Source organism: Bos javanicus, chromosome 6 (genome assembly GCF_032452875.1).
Source record: "Bos javanicus breed banteng chromosome 6, ARS-OSU_banteng_1.0, whole genome shotgun sequence".
NCBI lineage: Eukaryota > Metazoa > Chordata > Mammalia > Artiodactyla > Bovidae > Bos > Bos javanicus.
Genome location: NC_083873.1, coordinates 92,204,672 through 92,225,423, shown reverse-complemented (window position 1 = coordinate 92,225,423; position 20,752 = coordinate 92,204,672). Strand labels below are relative to the sequence as shown.

The following is a 20,752-nucleotide window of genomic DNA, read 5'->3' as shown; positions in this document are numbered from 1 at the left end:
TGGCAGGCTACAGTCCATGGGGTGGCAGAGAGTTGGACATGACTGAGCACGCGCACACACACACACACACACACACACGGCTTATATCACTTAGCATAATTCCCTTCAGGTTCATTCACGCTGTCACAAAAGGAAGGATTTCCTTCTTTTTTTAAAAGGCTGAATAGTATTCCTGCATGTGTGTGTGTGTGTATGTGTGAGTATCACACATACACACACACACACATTTTCTTTATCCATTATCTGTTGTTTAGACTCTTAGCTTGTTTCCATACCTGGCTATTGTGAACATTGTTGCAATGAACATTGCTCTGGCTAGGATTTCCAGTACCATGTTGAATGAAAGTAGTGAGAGTGGTCATCCTTGTCTAGAAATCTGTATTTTAAGAAAATGACTGCATTGTATGCCCAATGAAACTTAAGTACCATTTATTTAAAACATTTCTGTTGTGTTCCTTTGGTCATTTGAAATAGAGAATTAATTTCATACCTAATTTTGATAACTTAATAACTTTATATTCTTATTTTTCTTCAAAAGAGTTTCTAAAACTGTATAGATTTCAAGCCCACAGAAACCTCAATCTACTCCTGCTGTAGGTAAATTTGTAATATATACTTTTGTGTTTCTAAATGATATCCATGGGTAATTTAAGAGAACATGATGGAAAACATGCGAGATTTCAAAAGGAGATATGAAAAAGCAGTGTTCAAAATAAGAAATAAGCCAGGGATTAAATGTACCACATGTCCAGAAGCTGATACCAATTTACAAGCATCTACAGCTGCCAATTCTTGAACATGAATGCGTGAAAGCAGCAGGCAGCAATTATCTGGTCAGGGGAGCAGCTGACCTAATTCCTCCGAAGGATCATCCCCTGGTACCAGTTATGGTAGTTGGTCAGACGATATTCTGCAACAGATGTTTAACTCTTATCATCCCAGGACTAACTCTGTTCAGCCCAAATTTGGACTTGAGTTAAAAACATAAAAAAGATGATGTCTTTTCTAGATCTATTGGTCACCTTTCCACTTACTATCCATTCTAAGAGACTGCCTTCTACGCTTTGGTCATTATTTCAGATGAATCTACTTTCCTGGTTACAACTGCTTGAACCAGGTAGACAGGATTCAGACTGAGCTGACTGGATGTTCTCAGTTCAGAAGCTGGACCAAAATATAGAGATTGAGGCTGTTCATATTGTGCAGAGGAGCTCTCAGCTGTGGGAATGTTGGTGCAAACATGATGCTGTGGCAAATAGAAGCCTCGTGTGAGAATTGGTGAGGGGGAGTGAACCTCAAAAAGCCGTAGAAAAATCAAAAATGCCTGGAGTAGAGGAGAAGGAACAAATGGATACACCCAGAGAAGCAGAGATGAGAGACCATCTGATCCCAGAAGCTATTGGATGACTTTCTCATTCCTGTGAAGCAGGACTCTGTATTCTTCAAAGTATAGATATCCTTCAATAAATACCCTTTCTACCTCTACTTAAAATGCTGAGTTGAGGGAATTTCTGTTCCCATCAGCAGAGATCCCTCATGGAGACAATGGTGTACTTATTAGCCTCCGTTTTCAGAGTAGTTAAGGAAGGAAGCACGCATCCTGTGGAATGTGCTAACGTCTGCAGGCTTCCTGTGCGATGCAGGCAGAGTGCTGAAGCTCGGCCTGATGAGCATCAAGGAAGCAGGAGGTTGAGGGTCAATAGGGCATGAAGCTAGAATAATGAGGACCCCGAACAGGAAGGCTCCCTACCTACAAAAAGTAAAGTGAAAGACATTCAAAAGTATGGAGATTTTAGTTACATTAGCAAAGGGACACATTCAGCTTCAGAGTCTTACTTGTATTGGTTATATCTTTAATATGTTATAGTGTTAATGTACATTCAAGGTATAGTGGCTAAAGAGTCATAATCTGGCTCTTTGTGACAGTACAGAGGTTACACTTTTTTGCAGGGAAGTCAGCATGGTTAAAACTCAGTATTAAAAAAATAAGATCATGTCATCTGGTCCCATCATTTCATGGCAAATAGAAGGAGAAAAGGGGGGAACAGTGACAGATTTCCTTTTCTTGGGCCCTAAAATCACTTCAGATGGTGACTGCAGCCATGAAATTTGAATATGATTGCTTCTCGGTAGGAAAGCTATGACAAACCTAGACAGTATGTTAAAAAGGTCCATATAGTTAAGGCTATGGTCTTTCCAGTAGTCATGTATGGATGTGAGAACTGGACCATAAAGAAGGCAGAGCGCCAAAGAATTAATGCTTTTGAATTCTGGTGCTGAACAAGACTCTTGAGAGTCCCTTGGACTACAAGGAGATCAAACCAGTTAATCTTTTTTTTTTTTTTAACTTTACAATATTGTATTGGTTTTGCCATATATCAACATGAATCTGCCACAGGTATACACCTGTTCCCCATCCTGAACCCTCCTCCCTCCTCCCTCCCTGTACCACCCCTCTGGGTCATCCCAGTGCACCACCAAGCATCCAGAATCGTGTATCGAACCTGGACTGGTGACTCATTTCATATATGATATTATACATGTTTCAATGCCATTCTCCCAAATCATCCCACCCTCTCCCTCTCCCACAGAGTCCAAAAGACTGTTCTATACATCACTGTCTCTTTTGCTGTCTTGTATACAGGGTTATTGTTACCATCTTTCTAAATTCCATATATATGCATTAGTATACTGTATAGGTGTTTTTCTTTCTGGCTTACTTCACTCTGTATAATAGGTTCCAGTTTCATCCACCTCATTAGAACTGATTCAAATGTATTCTTTTTAATGGCTGAGTAATACTCCATTGTGTATATGTACCACAGCTTTCTTATCCATTCGTCTGCTGATGGACATCTAGGTTGCTCCCATGTCCTGGCTATTATAAACAGTGCTGTGATGAACATTGGGGTACACCTGTCTCTTTCAATTCTGGTTTCCTCAGTGTGTATGCCCAGCAGTGCGATTGCTGGGTCATAAGGCAGTTCTATTTCCACAAACCAGTTAATCTTAAAGGAAGTCAATCCTGAATACTCTGGGAGGACTGATGCTGAAGCTGAAGCTCCAATACTTTGGTCATCTGATACAAACAGCTGACTCAATGGGAAAGACCCTCATGCTGGGAAAGATGGAAGGCAGAAGGAGAAGAGGGCAACAGAGGATGAGATGGTTGGATGGCATCATCGATTCAATGGACATGAACTTGGGCGAACTCTGGGAAATAGAGAGGGACAAGGAAGCCTGGCTTGCTGCAGTCCACAGGGTTGCAAAGAGTTGGACACTGCTTGGCAACTAAACAACCACAGCAGCAGCATAGTTATGACTACTGCACCTTGGACTGAGATCAGATCAAAAAGTTTTGCTTTACTTTTTTCTTCCTACCTGCACCCCTACCCCACTCCAAACACTAGTAAGAATATCAGGGGAACTAGGATGGACATTATGCATCTGCCAAAATGCCAACTGCTAGCTCTTTTATTTTTTATTTGTTTAAATTTTAAATTTTATTTTGGGCTGTGCTGGGTCTTCATAGCTGCCCTCAGGCTTCCTCTAGTTGTGGTGAGCAGGGGCTACTCTCTAGATTTGGTGTGTGGGCTTCTCATTGTGGTGGCTTCTCTTGTTGCAGCTCTTGGGCTCTAGAGCGCAGGCTCTGTAGTTGTGGCAATGAATGGGACAGCTGCCCCGAGGTATGTGGGATCTTCTCAGACCAGGGGTCATATGCATGTCCCCTGCATTGGTAGGTGGATTCTTAACCACGGGAACACCAGGGAAATCCAGCTGTTGCTTTTTATAAACAATTTTTTAATAGATCTAGATCATATTAGTGTGGGGCAGAGTTTGCTAATCATCTTCTCAATATCCTTTATCTCCCATACTACTAATAACAGTTTAAGCTTGATGCAAACATACCCAAAGACTGCATAGGAAATAGAATATAAGCAGAACTGATGTATGCAACTTCTGGGCTATGTGCTTCTTCACTCTTACCCCTCCAAATGGGATGGCTTCAGTATGTGATCGTGAGCTAGCTAATTCTCAAGCACAAAAATGAAGCTAACTCCCTAACGATGGGAAAGCAACAAGATGGACAAGGCTCTATATGATAGGGCCTCTGGTGTTTGTATTTTTGAGTATGTTGTTTCAACAGCCTAACCAGTGTCCTAAACAACGCCATCATTATGCAGGCCTTCAGATGATTCTCTCCATATATATTGGCACCTGACATAAATCTAGGAGACAAGCACAGAATATTTCTAGAGAGATGATTGACATCCCACTCTACAGTGAGCCTATATCAAGGGCAGTAGACCGAGGTCTGGGAGTTGAGACAGATGTGCTAAGCCTTCCATAGGATCTTAGAATAAAAGAGTATTTAACAGTCCTTAGAAAAGTGGGAACTCTAAGTATGTCCTAAGAATACTTCTGGAAGTGTGATAAGAGGTACAATTTTAAGTAAGTTCAATATGACTAAACAAGGGACTTCCCTGGTGGCCCAGTGTTTAAGACTAAATTCCCAGTGCAGAAGGCAGTTCAATCCAGTTCAATCCCTTCTTGGGGAACTAAGATCCCACATGGAAAAATTAAACAAGAAGATTAAATAAGGAGAATAAGAAAATAAGGAGAATAAAAGCACAAAATAGTTGACAAGTTACATAGTTTGCTGATGATGATAAATTTTTTTATGATGTTTTGATGTTTCCCTCAGGGAAGAAATAATTTGGGATCTCCAAAAATGTATAACCTAGTAAAGACTTGGAGAAGGCAATGGCACCCCACTCCAGTACTCTTGCCTGGACGATCCCGTGGACGGAGGAGCCTGGTAGGCTGCAGTCCAGGGGGTCGCTAAGAGTCAGACACAACTGAGAGACTTCACTTTCACTTTTCACTTTCATGCATTGGAGAAGGAAATGGCAACCCACTCCAGTGTTCTTGCCTGGAGAATCCCAGGAACGGGGGAGCCTGGTGGGCTGGCGTCTATGGGGTCACACAGAGTTGGACATGACTGAAGCGACTTAGCAGCAGCAACAGCAGTAAAGACTAGAGGCCAAGGTCCTATTAGAAATGCAATAGGAAGCTTTTGCTTTACTTAGAAAAATTTCAAACCAGGCCACTGGAAAATGGTAGACTTGCCTATGAGTTTGGGGCCATTTGCTTCCTTTCTATCTGGTCTACCTCCAATTCTGAAGAACAGTAAGTACAACAAGCCCAGTCCAACACTGGGCCAGATAAAAAACGCCTTCTGAATTAAGAGCTCTATGACTTCCTGGATAATTTCATTCCAGAGGTATACAGAAATTTCTAGTTTTGTTGCACAAAATATTTGTATAGTTGTTCCCAACTTTCCCTTAAAATCAGGATCACTGCATATATCCCAAAAGGCATATACTTGTTTTTGTAACATTATCTCCTGGCTTTGTGGTCACTTGATATGTAGTCCAAGGCCTTGTAGAAGGGCTTCCCTGGTGGCTCAATGATAAAGAATCTGCCTGCAATGCAGGCAATCCCTGGGTCAGAGAGATCCCCTGGAGAAGGAAATGGCAACCCTCTCCAGTATTCTTGCCTGGGAAATCCCATGGACAGAGGAGCCTGGTGGAATACAGTCCATGGGGTCACAAAGAGTTGGACACAACTTAGCCACTGAACAACAACAAGGCCTTGTAGACAGCTGATGCTCAGTAAATATTCAGCTATTTGTTTACTGAGTCAGAAAGAGTTTCACATAACTCCAGCTTTTACTAGTAAATGTAGCTGGCAAAATCAGCTGAAACCAGCAACAGTCTATACCATACCATGCCATGTTTCGATTGTGCCTTTGAGAAATGATTGCATGCTGAGTCTCAAAGAATTTGCTGCTGCTGCTAAGTCACGTCAGTCGTGTCCGACTCTGTGTGATTCCATAGATAGCAGCGTACCAGGCTCCCCCTTCACTGGGATTCTCCAGGCAAGAACACTGGAGTGGGTTGCCATTTCCTTCTCCAGTGCATGAAAGTGAAAAGTGAAAGTGAAGTCGCCCAGTCGTGTCCTACTCTTTGTGACCCCGTGGACTACAGCCTACCAGTCTCCTCCGTCCATGAGATTTCCCAGGCAAGAGTACTGCAGTGGGATGCCATTGCCTTCTCCCAAAGAATTTGAAAGGTACTTAAAATTCACTTTTTAAAATGCCTAGTCTCAGAAGAAGAAACAGAGACTCTACCAAAATGACATCATTTCATCGACTTACCAGGAAATACAACGTGGAGTGGTGTTGCTCTGGCCAGGATACTTCATCCCAGGAGATAATTCTTCCCAGGAGCTTCTCTGAGGGTCTAATTTAGAAAAGAGACTTGACAAAAAAGCTACTCTGTTGCTGCTGTTGTTGTTGTTCAGTCACTCAGTCATGTCCCACTCACCCCATGGACTGCTGCACAGCAGGCTTCCTTGTCCTTCACCATCTCCCAGAGCTTGCTCAAACTCATGTCCATTGAGTCGATGATGCCATCCAACCATCTTATCCTCTGTCACCCCCTTCTCCTCCTGCCCTCAATCTTTCCCAGCATCAGGGTCTTTTCCAATGAGTCAGCTCTTCGCATCAGGTGGCCAAAGTATTGAAAGGACTATAACACCAGCCAAGAGAGGGCCCCTTCTTCACTTCACACCGCCTTTACCTAGACCAACGTAGACATTGACCACAAGGGACCGGATCCAACATCAGTCAGCCACTGAGAAGGGACGATTGTAAGTCCAAACTCTGAGACAGTGACCCCCAAGTGTTGTGCCGAGGTCAGTACACATCTGAAGAGAGCCTGCAGGGCAGCTGTGCCAAAGGAACCAAGCAGATAACAAAGAGATGGGATTCTTTTGAAGACTGGCAAAGAGATCAATTGAACTCCTCTAGGACCTGCCAAGAGAAAAGAAGAATTTGGAGTTCTGGAGGAATTGGGGTGCCTCCAATTATATAGGGGGAGCTCAAAGCCAGAAATTACTGTTGTCATTACATTTACCCCCCAAGCTGCTGTGGAAGATAAGGATACACACTAACTGCAGTGTACTTTACTGAATTTGTTTTTACTGAATTTTTAAATGTAAAACATAGACTTTTACATTACATGTTTATAATAAATGTATACATTTACTCAACAATACAAAAAATAGAGTATTGAGTAGACACTCTACCCAAAAAATCTTTTGAGAACCTTTCCCATTGTTGGTTTTTATACTAATTTAAGGCTTTTCCGGTGGCTCAGTGGTAAGGAATCCAGCAAAGCAGGAGACGGAAGGAGAAGGATTCCATCCTTGAGCAGGGAAGATCCCCTGGAGGAGGGCATGGCAACCCACTCCAGTATTCTTGTTTGGAGAATCCCATTGACAGAAGAGCCTGGTGGACTACAGTCCATGGGATCACAAAGATTCAGACATGACTGAAGCGAATGAGCATGTGTGCACTGTAACTCTTAATGTTAGGCATAATTTTAGTATTATGATAAAGGATCCTGGCATTGTTAGCAGGGAAAATTACATTTTTGTCTCACTTCCTCTGTTTAATGTATACCTAACTTATTGTGGCTCAGTTTGATCCCTGGGTTGGGAAGATCCCCTGGAGAAGGGAAAGGCTACCCACTCCAGTATTCTGGCCTAGAGAATTCCATGGACTCTATAGTCCATGGGGTCACAAAGAGTCAGACAAGACTGAGCAACTTTAACTTTCAACTTTCCTTTCAACTTATAAAAATCAACATATACTCCCTAACATCATTTTATAACTTCAATTTTAATTTAGCAACTAATGAGAAGTTGGTGAATAATCCCTTGGCTTTGGAACAGTTTTAAAACTAAGGCAGTAACATATTTTAAAGTCAGGTAACGAGATACTGATACATACAAGATGTATAAATATAAAAACAACGTTATTAGTAACATGGGCTTGTTTTTTTCATGTGGACAAGATTCCATTTCTATGACCTTAGCTGTAAATTTCTATAGTAGAGAATATGGTGCATATATTATAATGCATGTGGGAGTAGCTGTCAAAGGAAGCCTGTTCTATATTCAACAATTCTCTGAGTGGAAAAAAAAAACTGACTTGGCATTCAAATCAATCTTTTAATATTCATTACTGATTTGTATGTACACTGTAAATTCCTGATAGTGGTCAGGAGGCCAAGTTACAATGGACTTATAAAAATTGATCAGTGGGCCTCTCTGAAAGTCTTGATGGAAAAGTTCTGATATAATGGGAGAAAGGGAAAGTCCATAGAAAACTGCAGTTTCTTTAGCATAAAGCTTGATTTCTCTCACAATACTTCTCCAGCATTATTTTTTTCTCCTTACCCAACACTATTCTTAAACATTCAGAAGACATTTTGGATTCAGGAATGGAAATTATAGAGTAGTGAATTTTGAGTATGTAATTTTTAACTCTAAAATGCAGGTGGTTATATGATTTATGTCAAAATAAGCTGATCATTTTCTAAGATTTAAGTCAAAATTAGCTGGGTTGATGCAAAGAGTACCTTGTATGGTTAGATCTTTCAGAGACCTGGGTTTGATCCCCGGGTTGGGAAGATACCCTAGAGAAGGAAATGGCAATGCACTCCATTATCTTGCCTGGAGAACCCCATGGGCAGAGGAGCCTAGCAGGCTACAGTCCATAGGGTCGGTCCAAAGAGTAGAACACAACTGAGTAACTCAACACTTTCACTTTCACTTTGGATCTTAGTTTCCATTATCATGGTTCAAATGAGCAATATATTAAAAATAACTCTCTGAAATATGCAAAGGAACATAACTAAAAGGGGATCATTCCTTTGGAATGGAGTACTTAGAGAATTTATAAATATACCTCCACGGGCAATCTTTCAAGGCAAAGTAAGAAAACTATCAATATTTCTCCAAGATGGTTTAAGTATAACTTTATTAAAAATAGAACAATTACATAAACTATCAAAATCTCCTATCATTGACATATTTGTGTTGATATAAAAGAAAATATAAGAAACTGATTTTGGTAAAACCTTTATTTGGTCTTTCATGCTATTAATGAAGCCCTTCTCTGAAGATGGAATTCACACTTGACTGAGTTTGTAGGATGATCAGTATAGCAACAGGAGATAGAGGAGAAAGAGAAGGAACACAGAGAAACACTGATGCATTGAATTTTTCCTTTTTTAGGAAACTAGCTTCTCCTCTGAATGGTGTTGATGTCTTTACTCACACAAAATCTGCTCATCAGCTGCTGCTGCTGCTGCTAAGTCACTTCAGTTGTGTCCAACTGTGCGACCCCACAGACAGCAGCCCACCAAGCTCCACCATCCCTGAGATTCTCCAGGCAAGAACACTGGAGTGGGTTGCCATTTCCTTCTCCAATGCATGAGAGTGAAAAGTGAAAGTGAAGTCGCTCAGTCGTGTCCGACTCCTAGCGACCCCATGGACTGCAGCCTACCAGTCTCCTCTGTCCACGGGATCCTCCAGGCAAGAGTACTGGAGTGTGTGCCATTGCCCTCTCCGGTTCATCAGCTAGAACTCACCAAACCACCTAGTGGTGTTATCCACCTGCTGGGTGTTTTGAAGCTCACAAATTATATCCTGCTGTTCTTAAGAAGGAAAGCTGAAAATGTGCTATTATCTAGAGCCCGAACTTTAGCTCCCAAACTCTCTTACCTTGCTTTATATTTTACTAGCAGGTCTCAGCTCCTATATATTTTGCAAATCTGGTTCTGCCTTCCTTGGCAACTTGTTGCACCCCTTGCTCTACGGGTGTTCTAGATTTTGCTCTTTCCCAGGTGGCGCTAGTGGTAAAGAACCCGCCTGCAAATGCCAGTGATGCTAGAGATATGGGTTCGATCCCTGGGTCAGGAAGATCCCCTGGAGGAGTGCATGGCTACCCATTCCAGTCTTCTTGCCTGGGGAATCCCATGGACAGAGCAGCCTGTCAGGCTACAGTCCATAGGGTCGCACAGAGTCAGATATGACTGAAGCGAAGCATTGTTCTTCTCTCCTGGTAGGCTGTATCCATAGATTTACATTCCATATCACTTTCAGATGGCTTCATAACACTCCCCAGCCCACTCCTTATCTGTGTCATGTCCTCAGTGGGGACTCAGACTGAGTAGGTTAAAGAAAAAGTTGGGACCATTGCATTTTTAAATTCTGAGGCTCCACAAAAAAGTTTCCTGCTCTGTGTTAGTTACAAAGAGAAATAGCTCCACCAGCAAGATTGAAACAGTTTTTCTTATGCATCAGCAGCAAAGAAATGACACTTGAACAATATTTATACCTTTGGAATCACCAAGTCCAGCTGGTCCACAAACTGGTTTCTCACCCTCATTTTTGTCTTCTTTCCTGATGTCACATTTCACTGTGGTAGGAGGTATGACTAAAAGGAAACCTTGACGGCTTCCCCTGTGGCTCAGTTGTGGGGAATCTGCCCGCCCATGCCGGAGACGTGGGTTTGATCCCTGGTCCAGGAGGATTCCAGATGCTGAGGAGCGGCTGAGTCCATGTGCCACAACTGTTGAGCATGCACTCTAGAGCCTGTGAACCACACTACTGAGTTCATGCACCGCAACTACTGAAGCCCATACACCCTAGAGCCCGTGCTGAGCAACAAGAGAAGCCACCGCAATGAGAAGCCTGTGCGCCGCAGCTAGAGCATGGCCCCTGCTTGCTGCAACTAGAGAAAAGCCGGTGCAGCAACGAAGACATATCACAGCCAAAAATAAATAAATACAATTTTAAAAAGGAAATCTTGAAATAAGGCATCAAAGGGAAGAAAAGAGAGAAAGGTCCAAACGGGAGAAAAATACTTCTCAAATGAAAGTCATTTCGAAATATGTGAAAGGCAGATAGAGGGCAGGAGGAAAAGGGGATGACAGAGGATGAGATGATTGGATAGTATCACTGACGCGGTGGACATGAGTTTGACAAACTCCGGGAGTTGGTGATAGACAGGGAATCCTGGCGTGCGGCAGTCCATGGGTCACAAAGAGTCAGACACAACTGAACAACTGAACTGAACTGAATTACTGAAAACACATGGACTAAAAAAGGAAAACACTGAAAGGAAAAAATATAATGTTAATAAAAACTATATTTGTCATTTGTCAAAACATGATTGAAGATCAAGCATGATAGACAAATATTCCAACAGACATTTCCTAAATGAATTATAGTATTTCATGGGAACACCCCACCCTTGATGTTCAAGGTTATATTGCTCACAGAGAGCTATTGGTTCATCTTCTTTTTTAACTTTTTAATTTTCTTTTTTACCTTGTTATTTTATAGAGAAGTAAAGCCAATTAACAATGTTGTAATAGTTCCAGGTGGACAGCAAAGGGGCTCAGTCATACATATACATGTATCCATTCTCTCCCAAACTTCCCTCCCATCCAGGATGCCACATAACATTGAGCCCAGTTCCCCGTGCTATACAGTAGGACCTTGTTGGTTATCCTTTTTAAATACAGCAGTATGTACACATTGATCCCAAACTCCCTAACGACCCCTTCCTCCATCCTTTGCCCCTGGCAACCATAATTTCTTTTCTGTGATCTGTTTCTGTTTTGTAAATAAGTTCATTTGTATTATTTCTTTTTAGATTCCAAGTATAAGGGATGTCAAACAGTATTTCTCCTTCTCTGACTTACTTCACTAGAGTATGACAATCTCTAGACCCATCCATATTGCAACAAATGGCATTATTTCATTCCTTTTAATTGCTGAGTGATATTCCATTGTATATACGTACCACATCATCTTTATCCATTCCTCTGTCAACAGACATGTAGGTTTGGTTAATTTTCCTAAGTCCAACAAACTGCTTAGTATGACATTCAGGGCCATTTGTGATCTGGACCCCAAGTTGTCATCTTTGTAGAGGGTAGTATAATTTCATGTGTTGATTTCATGTGTCATCTTGGGTCAGCCATGATACCCAGATACTTGGTCAATGATTATTTTGGAAGTTTTTATGAAGATTTTGTTTGTTTTGGGATGAGATTTATCAACTAAGTTGGTGGACTTTGGATAAAGCAGATTACCTTCCATAATGTGGGCAAGCCATATCCAACCAGTTGAACATCTCAATATAACAAAGGCTGAGCAAGAAGGAATTCAGCCAGCAGACTACATTTGGACTTGAACTGCAGCTCTTCCAGAGAGCTGCAGTATTCCTCTGCAAATTTTGGACTTACCAAGCCTGCATAGCCATGAGCCAATTTCTTAAAATAAATCTCTCTCTCAAAATCCCTCTATATATATAGAAAAAGAGACACAGATGCAGCCTCTTGGTTCTGTATCTCTGAAGAACCCTGTCCAATACAGGTAGTGATAAGACTGTAGACTCTATAATTGGAATTATATGGATTTAAGATCTGGCTCTGCCATTTACTAACTGCAGAATATAAACTGGGAAAGTTACTTTACCTCTCTAAGCCCATTTTCTCTGTATAAAAACAGGAGTAAAAACAGCCCCCTCGATTCTTTAGCCATGGCCAGATTACATGTCATGAAACTTAGATCTCTCTACTCCTTTGTTTCTGCTGCTCACTGGCCTTTATAAATGTTTTTCTGTGCAGTGAGCAAAATGGTTACTTTTCCCTCCATACCTGCAGTGGTTTTAAAACTATGTTCACAGATTCTTTGATACTCTTCCCTTCAAGAGTATCTCCCCTCCTCTTTACTACAGGCTGGATTTACTGAGTTGCTGCTGCTTCTTTTTTTTCTTTTTAGTATTTACTTATTTAGTTGGCTGTGTTGGGTCTTAGTTGCATGTTGCATCATGTCAGATCTTTCCTTGTGGCACATGGATTCTCTAGCTGTGGCGCAAAGGTTCAGTAGCTGTGGTGCAAGGGCTTAGTTACTCCCGAGCATGTGGGAGTTTAGTTCTCTGGCCAGGGATCAAACCCACGTCACCTGCATTGCGACGCAGATTCCTAACCACCGGATCATCAGAGAGGTCCCTATTGATTTGCTTCTAGTAAACAAAATATGGCAGAAGTGACCGTAGAACATGTCCCACATTAAGTTATAAAATGACTGCAGTTTCCATCTGGGTCTCACGCTCTGTCTCTCTCTCACCACCCGTGCAGTCACAGGCGACTGTGGTCACTTGAGCAGCCCTATGGAAAGGTCTAGTGGCAGTCTGAAGCCTCCTGCCCACAGCCGACACTGAACCTGAAAGCAGATTATCCAGTCCCATGATGACTTCAGCTCCTGTCAACAACTTTGTTGTAGCCTTATGAGAGATCCTAAATCATAACCACCCAGCTAAGGAACTCACAGTTCTTGAGCCTCAGAAATGGTTTGAGATACTACATACTTATTGTTTTACACAGCTAAGTTTCAAGGTAATTTGATCAATAGCAAGTAATTTATGAAACTCCAGTACTTTGGCCACCTCATGCGAAGAGTTGACTCATTGGAAAAGACTCTGATGCTGGGAAGGATTGGGGGCAAGAGGAGAAGGGGACGACAGAGGATGAGATGGCTGGATGGCATCACTGACTCGATGGATGAGTCTCAGTGAACTCTGGGAGTTGGTGATGGACAGGGAGGCCTGGCGTGCTGGAGTTCATGGGATCACAAAGAGTCGGACACGACTGAGCGTCTGATCTGATCTGATCTGAATGCCACATTCAAGTCTATAAAAGCCTTTTCTGACCAACATAAAGAATTTCTCCTCTCTGTTTCTTCCCTTGTACAAGGCAGGGAGCTCATGGAGGGTAAGCCATTTTTAACTCTATTAAGTGGGAAAAAATAACCAAACTCAACCCTGGTACATAAAGGGTTAGAAAAGTTAAGCCAACAATTAGTGTTTTCTATGTGTCCTATGCTGGTCTAAGCCTATTGTAAACATTATCCCATTTAGTCCTCATAAAAACCTAGGAGATATACTATTATTATTCCGTTTTACAGTTGATGAAACTGAGGTGAAGTTACAGAGAAGCTGGTTAATTTGCTCATGATCACACAGCTAATAAATATTGAATTAAGAAATGAATGAATACAAGTTTCTTACAAACAGGACCACATATGCTTCTTTGAACCTCATACAGTTTCTAGCCCAATATTCAACTGGGTCTCAAATATTTACTAACTCACTGTCTGCTAACAAAAGAAGCTGATGTATGTGAAAAAGAAGTCTTGGAAACCCTGATTGTGGATAATTTAAATTGATTTCCCAAATATAATTCTTTTCCTTCAGTGAGAAGAAATAAGGATTACAGTAAATATATGCTGTGACGAAACTAAAAACACACTTTGGAAGATGTTTACCTGTCTCTCCATACCTCCCACATAAATGGTTCACAAGAAATAATGTGTATTGGTAGTTTGATTACGTAAGATACACAAAAATATTTTTTGGTGGTTCAGGATTCAAAACAGTTTGTGAGAGTAAAACAGTGTTATTTTAATGGTGTATTTTCTTCCCAAGAACTACAAGGAAAGAATGTTTCTACTGAAGTCTTTTTGATTTATAAATTTCAAATAGCAGCTTCTGGGGCTCCTTTTAGGAAAGCGTGCAACCAATGGTCCCTCCTGGTGAAGTCTTTCTCAATAAGCACTTATATACCAAGAAACCTAAAGCAAGTTTTTATTCAGAGTTGGTCAAACTCTGGACGGCAGCTTGTGGTTTCCTATTTTAGAACTTTTGACTTGTTTTCTCTGAGCACTTTCTCTCCAGTTAATAGTAAGTAGGAGGTATAAACAAACGACAAGTACCTACTGTATAGCACAGAGAACTATATTCAATATCTTGTAATAACCTATAATGGAAAAGAATTTGGAAAAGAATATATATATATGAAACCAAATCACTTTGCTGCATACCCAAAACTAACACATTGTAAATTAACTACACTTCAATTAAATAATAGTGAGTAGGTGGTCTTTTATATTATTTGGTGAATGTGGATTCCTTTTCTCTTAATGTCTATTTGACATTTAGAGAATGTCAAACTTTACATTTGTTTACTTTACTTTTTACTCCTTTACTCCTCTTACATTTTCTCTGTAGAGATTAAAGAAAACAAGTAATTTGGAGGCTGTAAAAAGGATCTTGAAGCTAAACACTAAAGATAAGTAATTATAAGGACATTAAATCAGTTCTTTTGATCTTTTGGGGTTTCTCTTATAGGATGGTACCTTCATAAATTGTCTGCTGAAAACATTACCCTAAAATTTCATTTAAGACAAAGGAGACTAGAAATTTCTCTCTTTAAAGATTAAACAAAGCCTTATCTTCTATATTCACAAAAAGGTAAGCAGCCTGTTTCTAATTATTTTTCTTGAAAGATTATAGATAGCAAACGACTTTGCTCCTCAACTTGTCCTAGATTTCTGGAGGGGGGTCTCACTTCACACTATACTGCATTTCAGAGCAGAGCTTTTATTTTGACAGCACTCTGCTTCGCAGCTTCCTCCTTACTCTGTCACTCTGCACTGGAAGCAAGGCACGTTTCTATTTCAAGATCCCATATTTTAGTCATGAAATAAAACAAATGTAAGAAAATGTTAATAACCTGTTTTCAGGCAGAACTCAACTCTCTAGAAACACAAATATGAACTACTCACTAAAAACTTTTGTTTGAATATTTGTTCTAAGCTTAAAGGCAAGGCAAAAATAACCAGAGGGTGAGTATTTTTGTTCAGACTTCCACACAAGCCAGAAATACCCGTAGGGGAGGCAGTAAAGACTGGTAACTAAAAACACTTCAGACTCCGGAGTAAGACAAGCTGGAATCCTGGCTGTGCCTCTCCAAGCTGTGTGACCCGTCTTGAGGATTTACTTTACCTCTTATTTTATTATTGCTGTTGTTTTTTACTTTTTACTTTACTTCTTTATCTTCTGAAAAATGGGGATGACAAAAATACCTATAGTAGAGGACTGCCGTAGGAACAAACACAAGAGAATGCAATAAAAGTGCTCAGTGCCTGGTACATAGTGAGTAATCAATATATTTCATTTATTAGTACTTAACATGCAGGAGCTTCCCAGGTGGCTCAATGGTAAAGAATCTGCCTGCTAATGCAGGAGACTTGAGTTTGATCCTGGGTGGGGAAGATCCCCTAGAGAAGAAAATGGAACCCACTCCAGTATTCTTGTCTGGGAAATCTCATGGACAGAGGAGCCTGGCGGGCTACAGTCCATGGGGTCGCAAAGAGTCGGATTCGACTGAGCACACACACACACCATGTGCAGAAAGGTAGTTTATTATTTGGGACAAAATATTCCTAAAAATTTTTAATTGAAAAAATATGAATTCCCTATCAATACAGTAGTATTAACTTTTTCTTTATATGCCTTATTTTCTCACAGAATTTCAAAGACTTTTCATTTGTTATAACTTCAATTCATTTTAAAAAATGATATTAGTTATTAATAAAAAAGTGATGGTAATAAAATGTAAATTCTTGTGAATGCATAATGAAGAAAAAGAATGTCCATATTTTTTGTTAGGACAACTGGAACAAGTTCCTTACTTACCAATTACTTATAACTACAGATTAAACTGTCATTGGCAATCTCACAGACAGTAAGACAGTTTTATTAAAACTAAGTTTCACAAAGGCTATGTAATGAAGTAAGAGCTCTTAAATACTCTGGGTTAAATTTTAATTGAGTCAAATCTTCTGCCAAGCACTTTGGCAAACTGGTATTCATCAAAAGCCATAAAAATGCAAATAACCCAGAAAAAAGTTACATGTGAAGATGTTAATTGTTCTTTTTGTTTTTTCCCTTGGTTTTTTGGTAACGGCTTTATTGATATATAATTCACATCTCAGATAATTCACCCATTTAATGTGCACCATCCAGTAGCTTTTAGTAACTTAGAGTTTGCAACCATCACCCCAATCAACTGTAAAATACTTTCATCAAAAAGAAACCCCAAAACTTTTACTCATCATTTCCCAATCACATCTCCATTCTTAAGCAACCACTAATCTACTTTCTGAGGTTTCCCAGGTGGCACTAGTGGCAAAGAATCTGCCTGCCAATGCAGGAGAGGTAAGAGACATGAGTTTGATCCCTGGGTCAGGAAGATACCCTGGAGGAAGACATGGCAACCCACTCCAGTATTTGTGCCTGGAGAATCCCATGGACAGAGGATCCTGGTGAGCCATGGACCAGAGGGTCATAATGAGTCGGACATGAGTGAAGCCACTTAGCACCTGCACAATCTTCTCTTGTCTATAGATTTGCCTATTCTGAACATTTCATATAAATAGAATCATTATGCTAAGTAAAAGCAGCCAGCCACAAAAGACCGCACATTGTTTACAACGGTTATCCATGTTACACCATGTATCAGTACCTCCTTATGGCCAAATATCATTTCACTGTATAGACATTTGACCATGCATTCACAGTTGTGTGTGTTGTCTGTGTTGTCTCCCTTTTCGGTCATGATAAATAATGCCCTTCTGAACATTTACATACAAGTTTCTGCATGGACATGTTTACATTTCTTTTGACTACATACCTGGGAATGGAATTGGTATTATTCTTACAGTACTGAAAATCATAAGCAATTTCACTGTCCAACAAAGAATGGTATTATGCAAAATAAATGTTGCCTATGTAGAAGGAAGACCATGCAGCCATACAGACCATGCAAGAAAAAGGATGTGAGTGTGCTAAGCCGCTTCAGTTGTGTCAGACTCTGTGCAACCCTATGGACTGTAGCCAGCCAGGCTCCCCTGTCCATGGGGATTTTCCAGGCAAGAATATTGGAGTGGGTTGCCATGCCCTCCTCCAGGGGATCTTCCCCAATCCAGGGATTGAACCTGTCTCTTCTGTCTCCTGCATTGGCAGGGGGGTTCTTTACAGCTAGTGCCACCTGGGAAGTCCGGGGTAAAAAAAAAAAAAAAAAAAAGCAAAGTACGACCTTCTTAAAATCCTTTCTGGGTTTCCCTTCCCTGTTCTGTCATAGGGACCTGCCCTCTGCCTCTGACCTCAGAGCTCTCCCCCTCAATTCTCTGAAGACCAGCCACACTGCTTTTAGAGATTTTTTAAAATATCTAAGATCCAGAGTCTTTGCATTTGTTTCCTCTGCTTGTATCACAGTTTCCCCACTTTGATGACCACTGGTTTCAAGTATCATCTTAAATGTCTCTTCCTCAAAGAAACCTTCTCTGATATCCCTAACTAGTCTAGGATTAGGTGTTTCCATAGCAGCCTGCAATTTTCCATCTTAATACTGCTAACTGTTTATTCAGTCAGTGATCAAGTATTGAGAGCCTTTTACATGCAGGAATACACGGTAAAATAAAACATGCAAGACCCCAGACATCCTAGACCTTATATTCTACAGAGGGAATGCAACATACAAGTAAACAAATCACCCTACTGGGTGATTTTAGTTAATGATAATTAGCTCCACGGTTTTCCTCTGTGTTTGGATAGTAAACTCCACGGAGGTAGAAGCTATTTGTCTTAGTTACTTCCAGTTTGCTAGAGCTTATTAGCACCTAGCTGGCTGAATAAGCTAAAAACAAATTTAAGTGACTGTTAAAAACAGGCATATAAAAAACAGAAATGGAAAACACAAATGTAACTACTTCTGTAAACAGTTCAGTTTGAGGGTTTTTTTCCTTTTTCAAAACTTTCTGTAATTCTACTATTCTTTTTATAACTACAACAATTTTAAAAGATAAGCAAAAAATCACTAAAGTCCGTAAAGAAACCCCAAATAAAACACATTTATATGTTATCACACACTCATTAACAGACGTGGTAGTAAACCTACACTGAAATACTCAGATGCGTTGGTTAACAGTATAGAATTTCCTTGGCGCCTTACCAAGTAGGTTCCCGGCTGCCAGCAATGTAATTTACAAAAAAAAGGTGCTTAAGAATATGCCCCCCGCAATTTCCCCGATCTCTAATACACTTGAGAATCTCCCTACCCTGGACGTGGCAGCAAAAAAAAAACAAAAACAAAAACAAAAACCCTGAAATTCTATTTTTCTGTCAACGATGAGAAGAGAACACAGAACTTTTTGCGAGGTCAACAAAGAATGCAAGACTTTTACACAACAGATCGCCGGCTTTTCCCCAAAAGATCCTTTTACAAGCCCCAAAGACAAAAGATGGGCTGGTAAAACTAGGTAGCCCTAGGTTTGGCCAGGAGAGCATCCAGATAAAACCCCACCCCCTACCAGAGCACTCAGCCTGGTCTTTCTTTCCCCCGGGCGCATGCGCAGCGCACTCTCCTGCCTCCGCACGCCTTTTCCAGCGAGACGAGGAGGCGCTTACGTCACCATGCCGTCGAAGAGAAAACCCTTCCGCTGCTCCACGGGAAAACGAGTCCACGCACCTTTAGCTTTCCTTACCCCTCCTCCTACCCCAATGCCAAAGACTTTCCCAGCCCGTTGCCAACATCCCAGCTTTTTGCCGAACTTCTGAGTATGTTCGTTGGACGGAAAAGGCGGCGGAAAGGGAAAAGTGGGAGGATGAGAGACCAGACCAGGGTTGTTTACGGAGAGCGAGCGAGTCTAGGAATCGGTCCGCGAGGGCGGAGCCGAGGAAGCCGGCACTTCTTTCTCTCTTCCCCTCCCTCCCCAGCCTTCCCCGCGAGCGGACGCGGCATCGCCTCTGTCTCGCTTTTTTCTTATTTTTCTCCCCCCTTTCCCCTTCCTTTTTTTTTTTCTTTTCATTTTTTCCCCCTTCCCCCCCTTTCACCATTTCCCCTTGGAGGCGCTTCCCCTGGGCAGGGGCAGAGCCGGTCTCACCCCCCGCCTCTCCCCGGCCCCCGCCGCCCTATGGCGAGAGGGAACCCCCTCCCCACCCGGGCACAAGCGGCGGCGGTTGGAGGAGCGGGACCGGCGGCGGCGGCCTCAGGTCCGGGGGCGTCATGGAACTAATTCGCTGACCAACCCACCGGCTGCAGCCGTGCGTCCCGCTCGAGCGCCAGCTCCCGCGCCCTCCGACCCGCTTCCCCCTCTTCTCCCTCCTCAGTCGGCCCGGTCCTGGTCCCGCGCGTCTCGTCGCCGCGCGCAGAGGAAAATGAGGTGGTAACGGGCCCCCGGATGACCCCTCGTCACCACTTTGAGGTCTACAGTTCTGCCGGGGAGGAGGAGGAGGAGGAAGAAGAAGAGGAGAAGGTGAGGGGCGGGGACGGTCCCCGCCACCCGCGCGCGACCCCCTCCAGCGCCGCGCGCTCCGTCTGGGAAATCTGCCGGACACCCCCCACCCCACCCCTCTCACCAACAACTCGGCACCTGCCCAGTTTGGAAACAGCTCCGCTGGGTTCCCTTTCGGGCCAATTTTTTCCGTCAGCGCGTAACTTTTTTTGTAGCTGCAGCAAATCGCCTCCTAGTGCGCGTTCTAGGCTCCGCGAGCCCGGGGGATACACAAAGAAGGGGACACACCCCCAACCCTAGACCTCAAGGGGCCCGGGGGAAGATCGTTCACTTTGCAAAGCAGGCGGTGCCGGGGACGGGACGGGACGGGGCGGGGCGGGGCGGGGTGGGGGGGCAGATGATGGGGAGAATCTACGGGAAGGCGGGGGAGAGGAACGTTACCCTTGGTTTTGGGTGGTGGGGAGATCTGGCGAAGGAGCTGAGCTTAGAGTTTGCACCCTAAGGGCAGATAAGAAGACCGAAAAGTTGAAGAGGGCGGAAGGCCCTCTGCCGAGCTAGTGATTCCACTGCAGATCGTTTGGGTAGGAGTTGAGAATTAGATACCAAAGTAGTGGAAGAGTATCTTTCCGGAGGTAGGATGGCATTAGACTGGAGATCTTTGAATGTCAAAAGTATTCAACTTTTATTC

At 42.2% G+C, this 20,752-nt stretch overlaps 1 protein-coding gene and 2 long non-coding RNA genes across 5 annotated transcripts in view; 2 read left to right on the top strand and 1 right to left on the bottom strand.

Moving 5' to 3' along the window:
- LOC133249741 (uncharacterized) overlaps positions 1 to 20,752 on the top strand; it is a 271,661-nt gene that overhangs the window by 209,858 nt on the left and 41,051 nt on the right. The window lies entirely within an intron of this gene.
- Positions 53 to 20,426, bottom strand: LOC133249742 (uncharacterized). 2 transcript variants are annotated; one of them, XR_009737080.1, is made up of 4 exons: positions 20,189 to 20,426; positions 10,253 to 10,509; positions 6,221 to 6,877; positions 53 to 1,750 (listed from the first exon to the last, which is right to left on the bottom strand). It is a non-coding gene; the product is annotated as an uncharacterized LOC133249742 (long non-coding RNA). The 2 variants fall into 2 exon arrangements; XR_009737079.1 differs by lacking the exon at positions 20,189 to 20,426 and having other exon boundaries at positions 69 to 1,750; positions 10,253 to 11,107.
- CCNI (cyclin I) overlaps positions 19,537 to 20,752 on the top strand; it is a 38,780-nt gene continuing 37,564 nt past the window's right edge. Inside the window, exon 1 of one of the 2 annotated variants that reach the window (XM_061420561.1) lies at positions 19,537 to 20,085. Coding sequence is in view for 1 of the 2 variants with exons in the window: in XM_061420562.1 (XP_061276546.1) it covers positions 20,011 to 20,085 (75 nt within the window). In the remaining variant the exon portion in view is untranslated. The remainder of the gene's footprint in view (positions 20,086 to 20,752) is intronic. The other variant, XM_061420562.1, reaches the window with a different exon arrangement.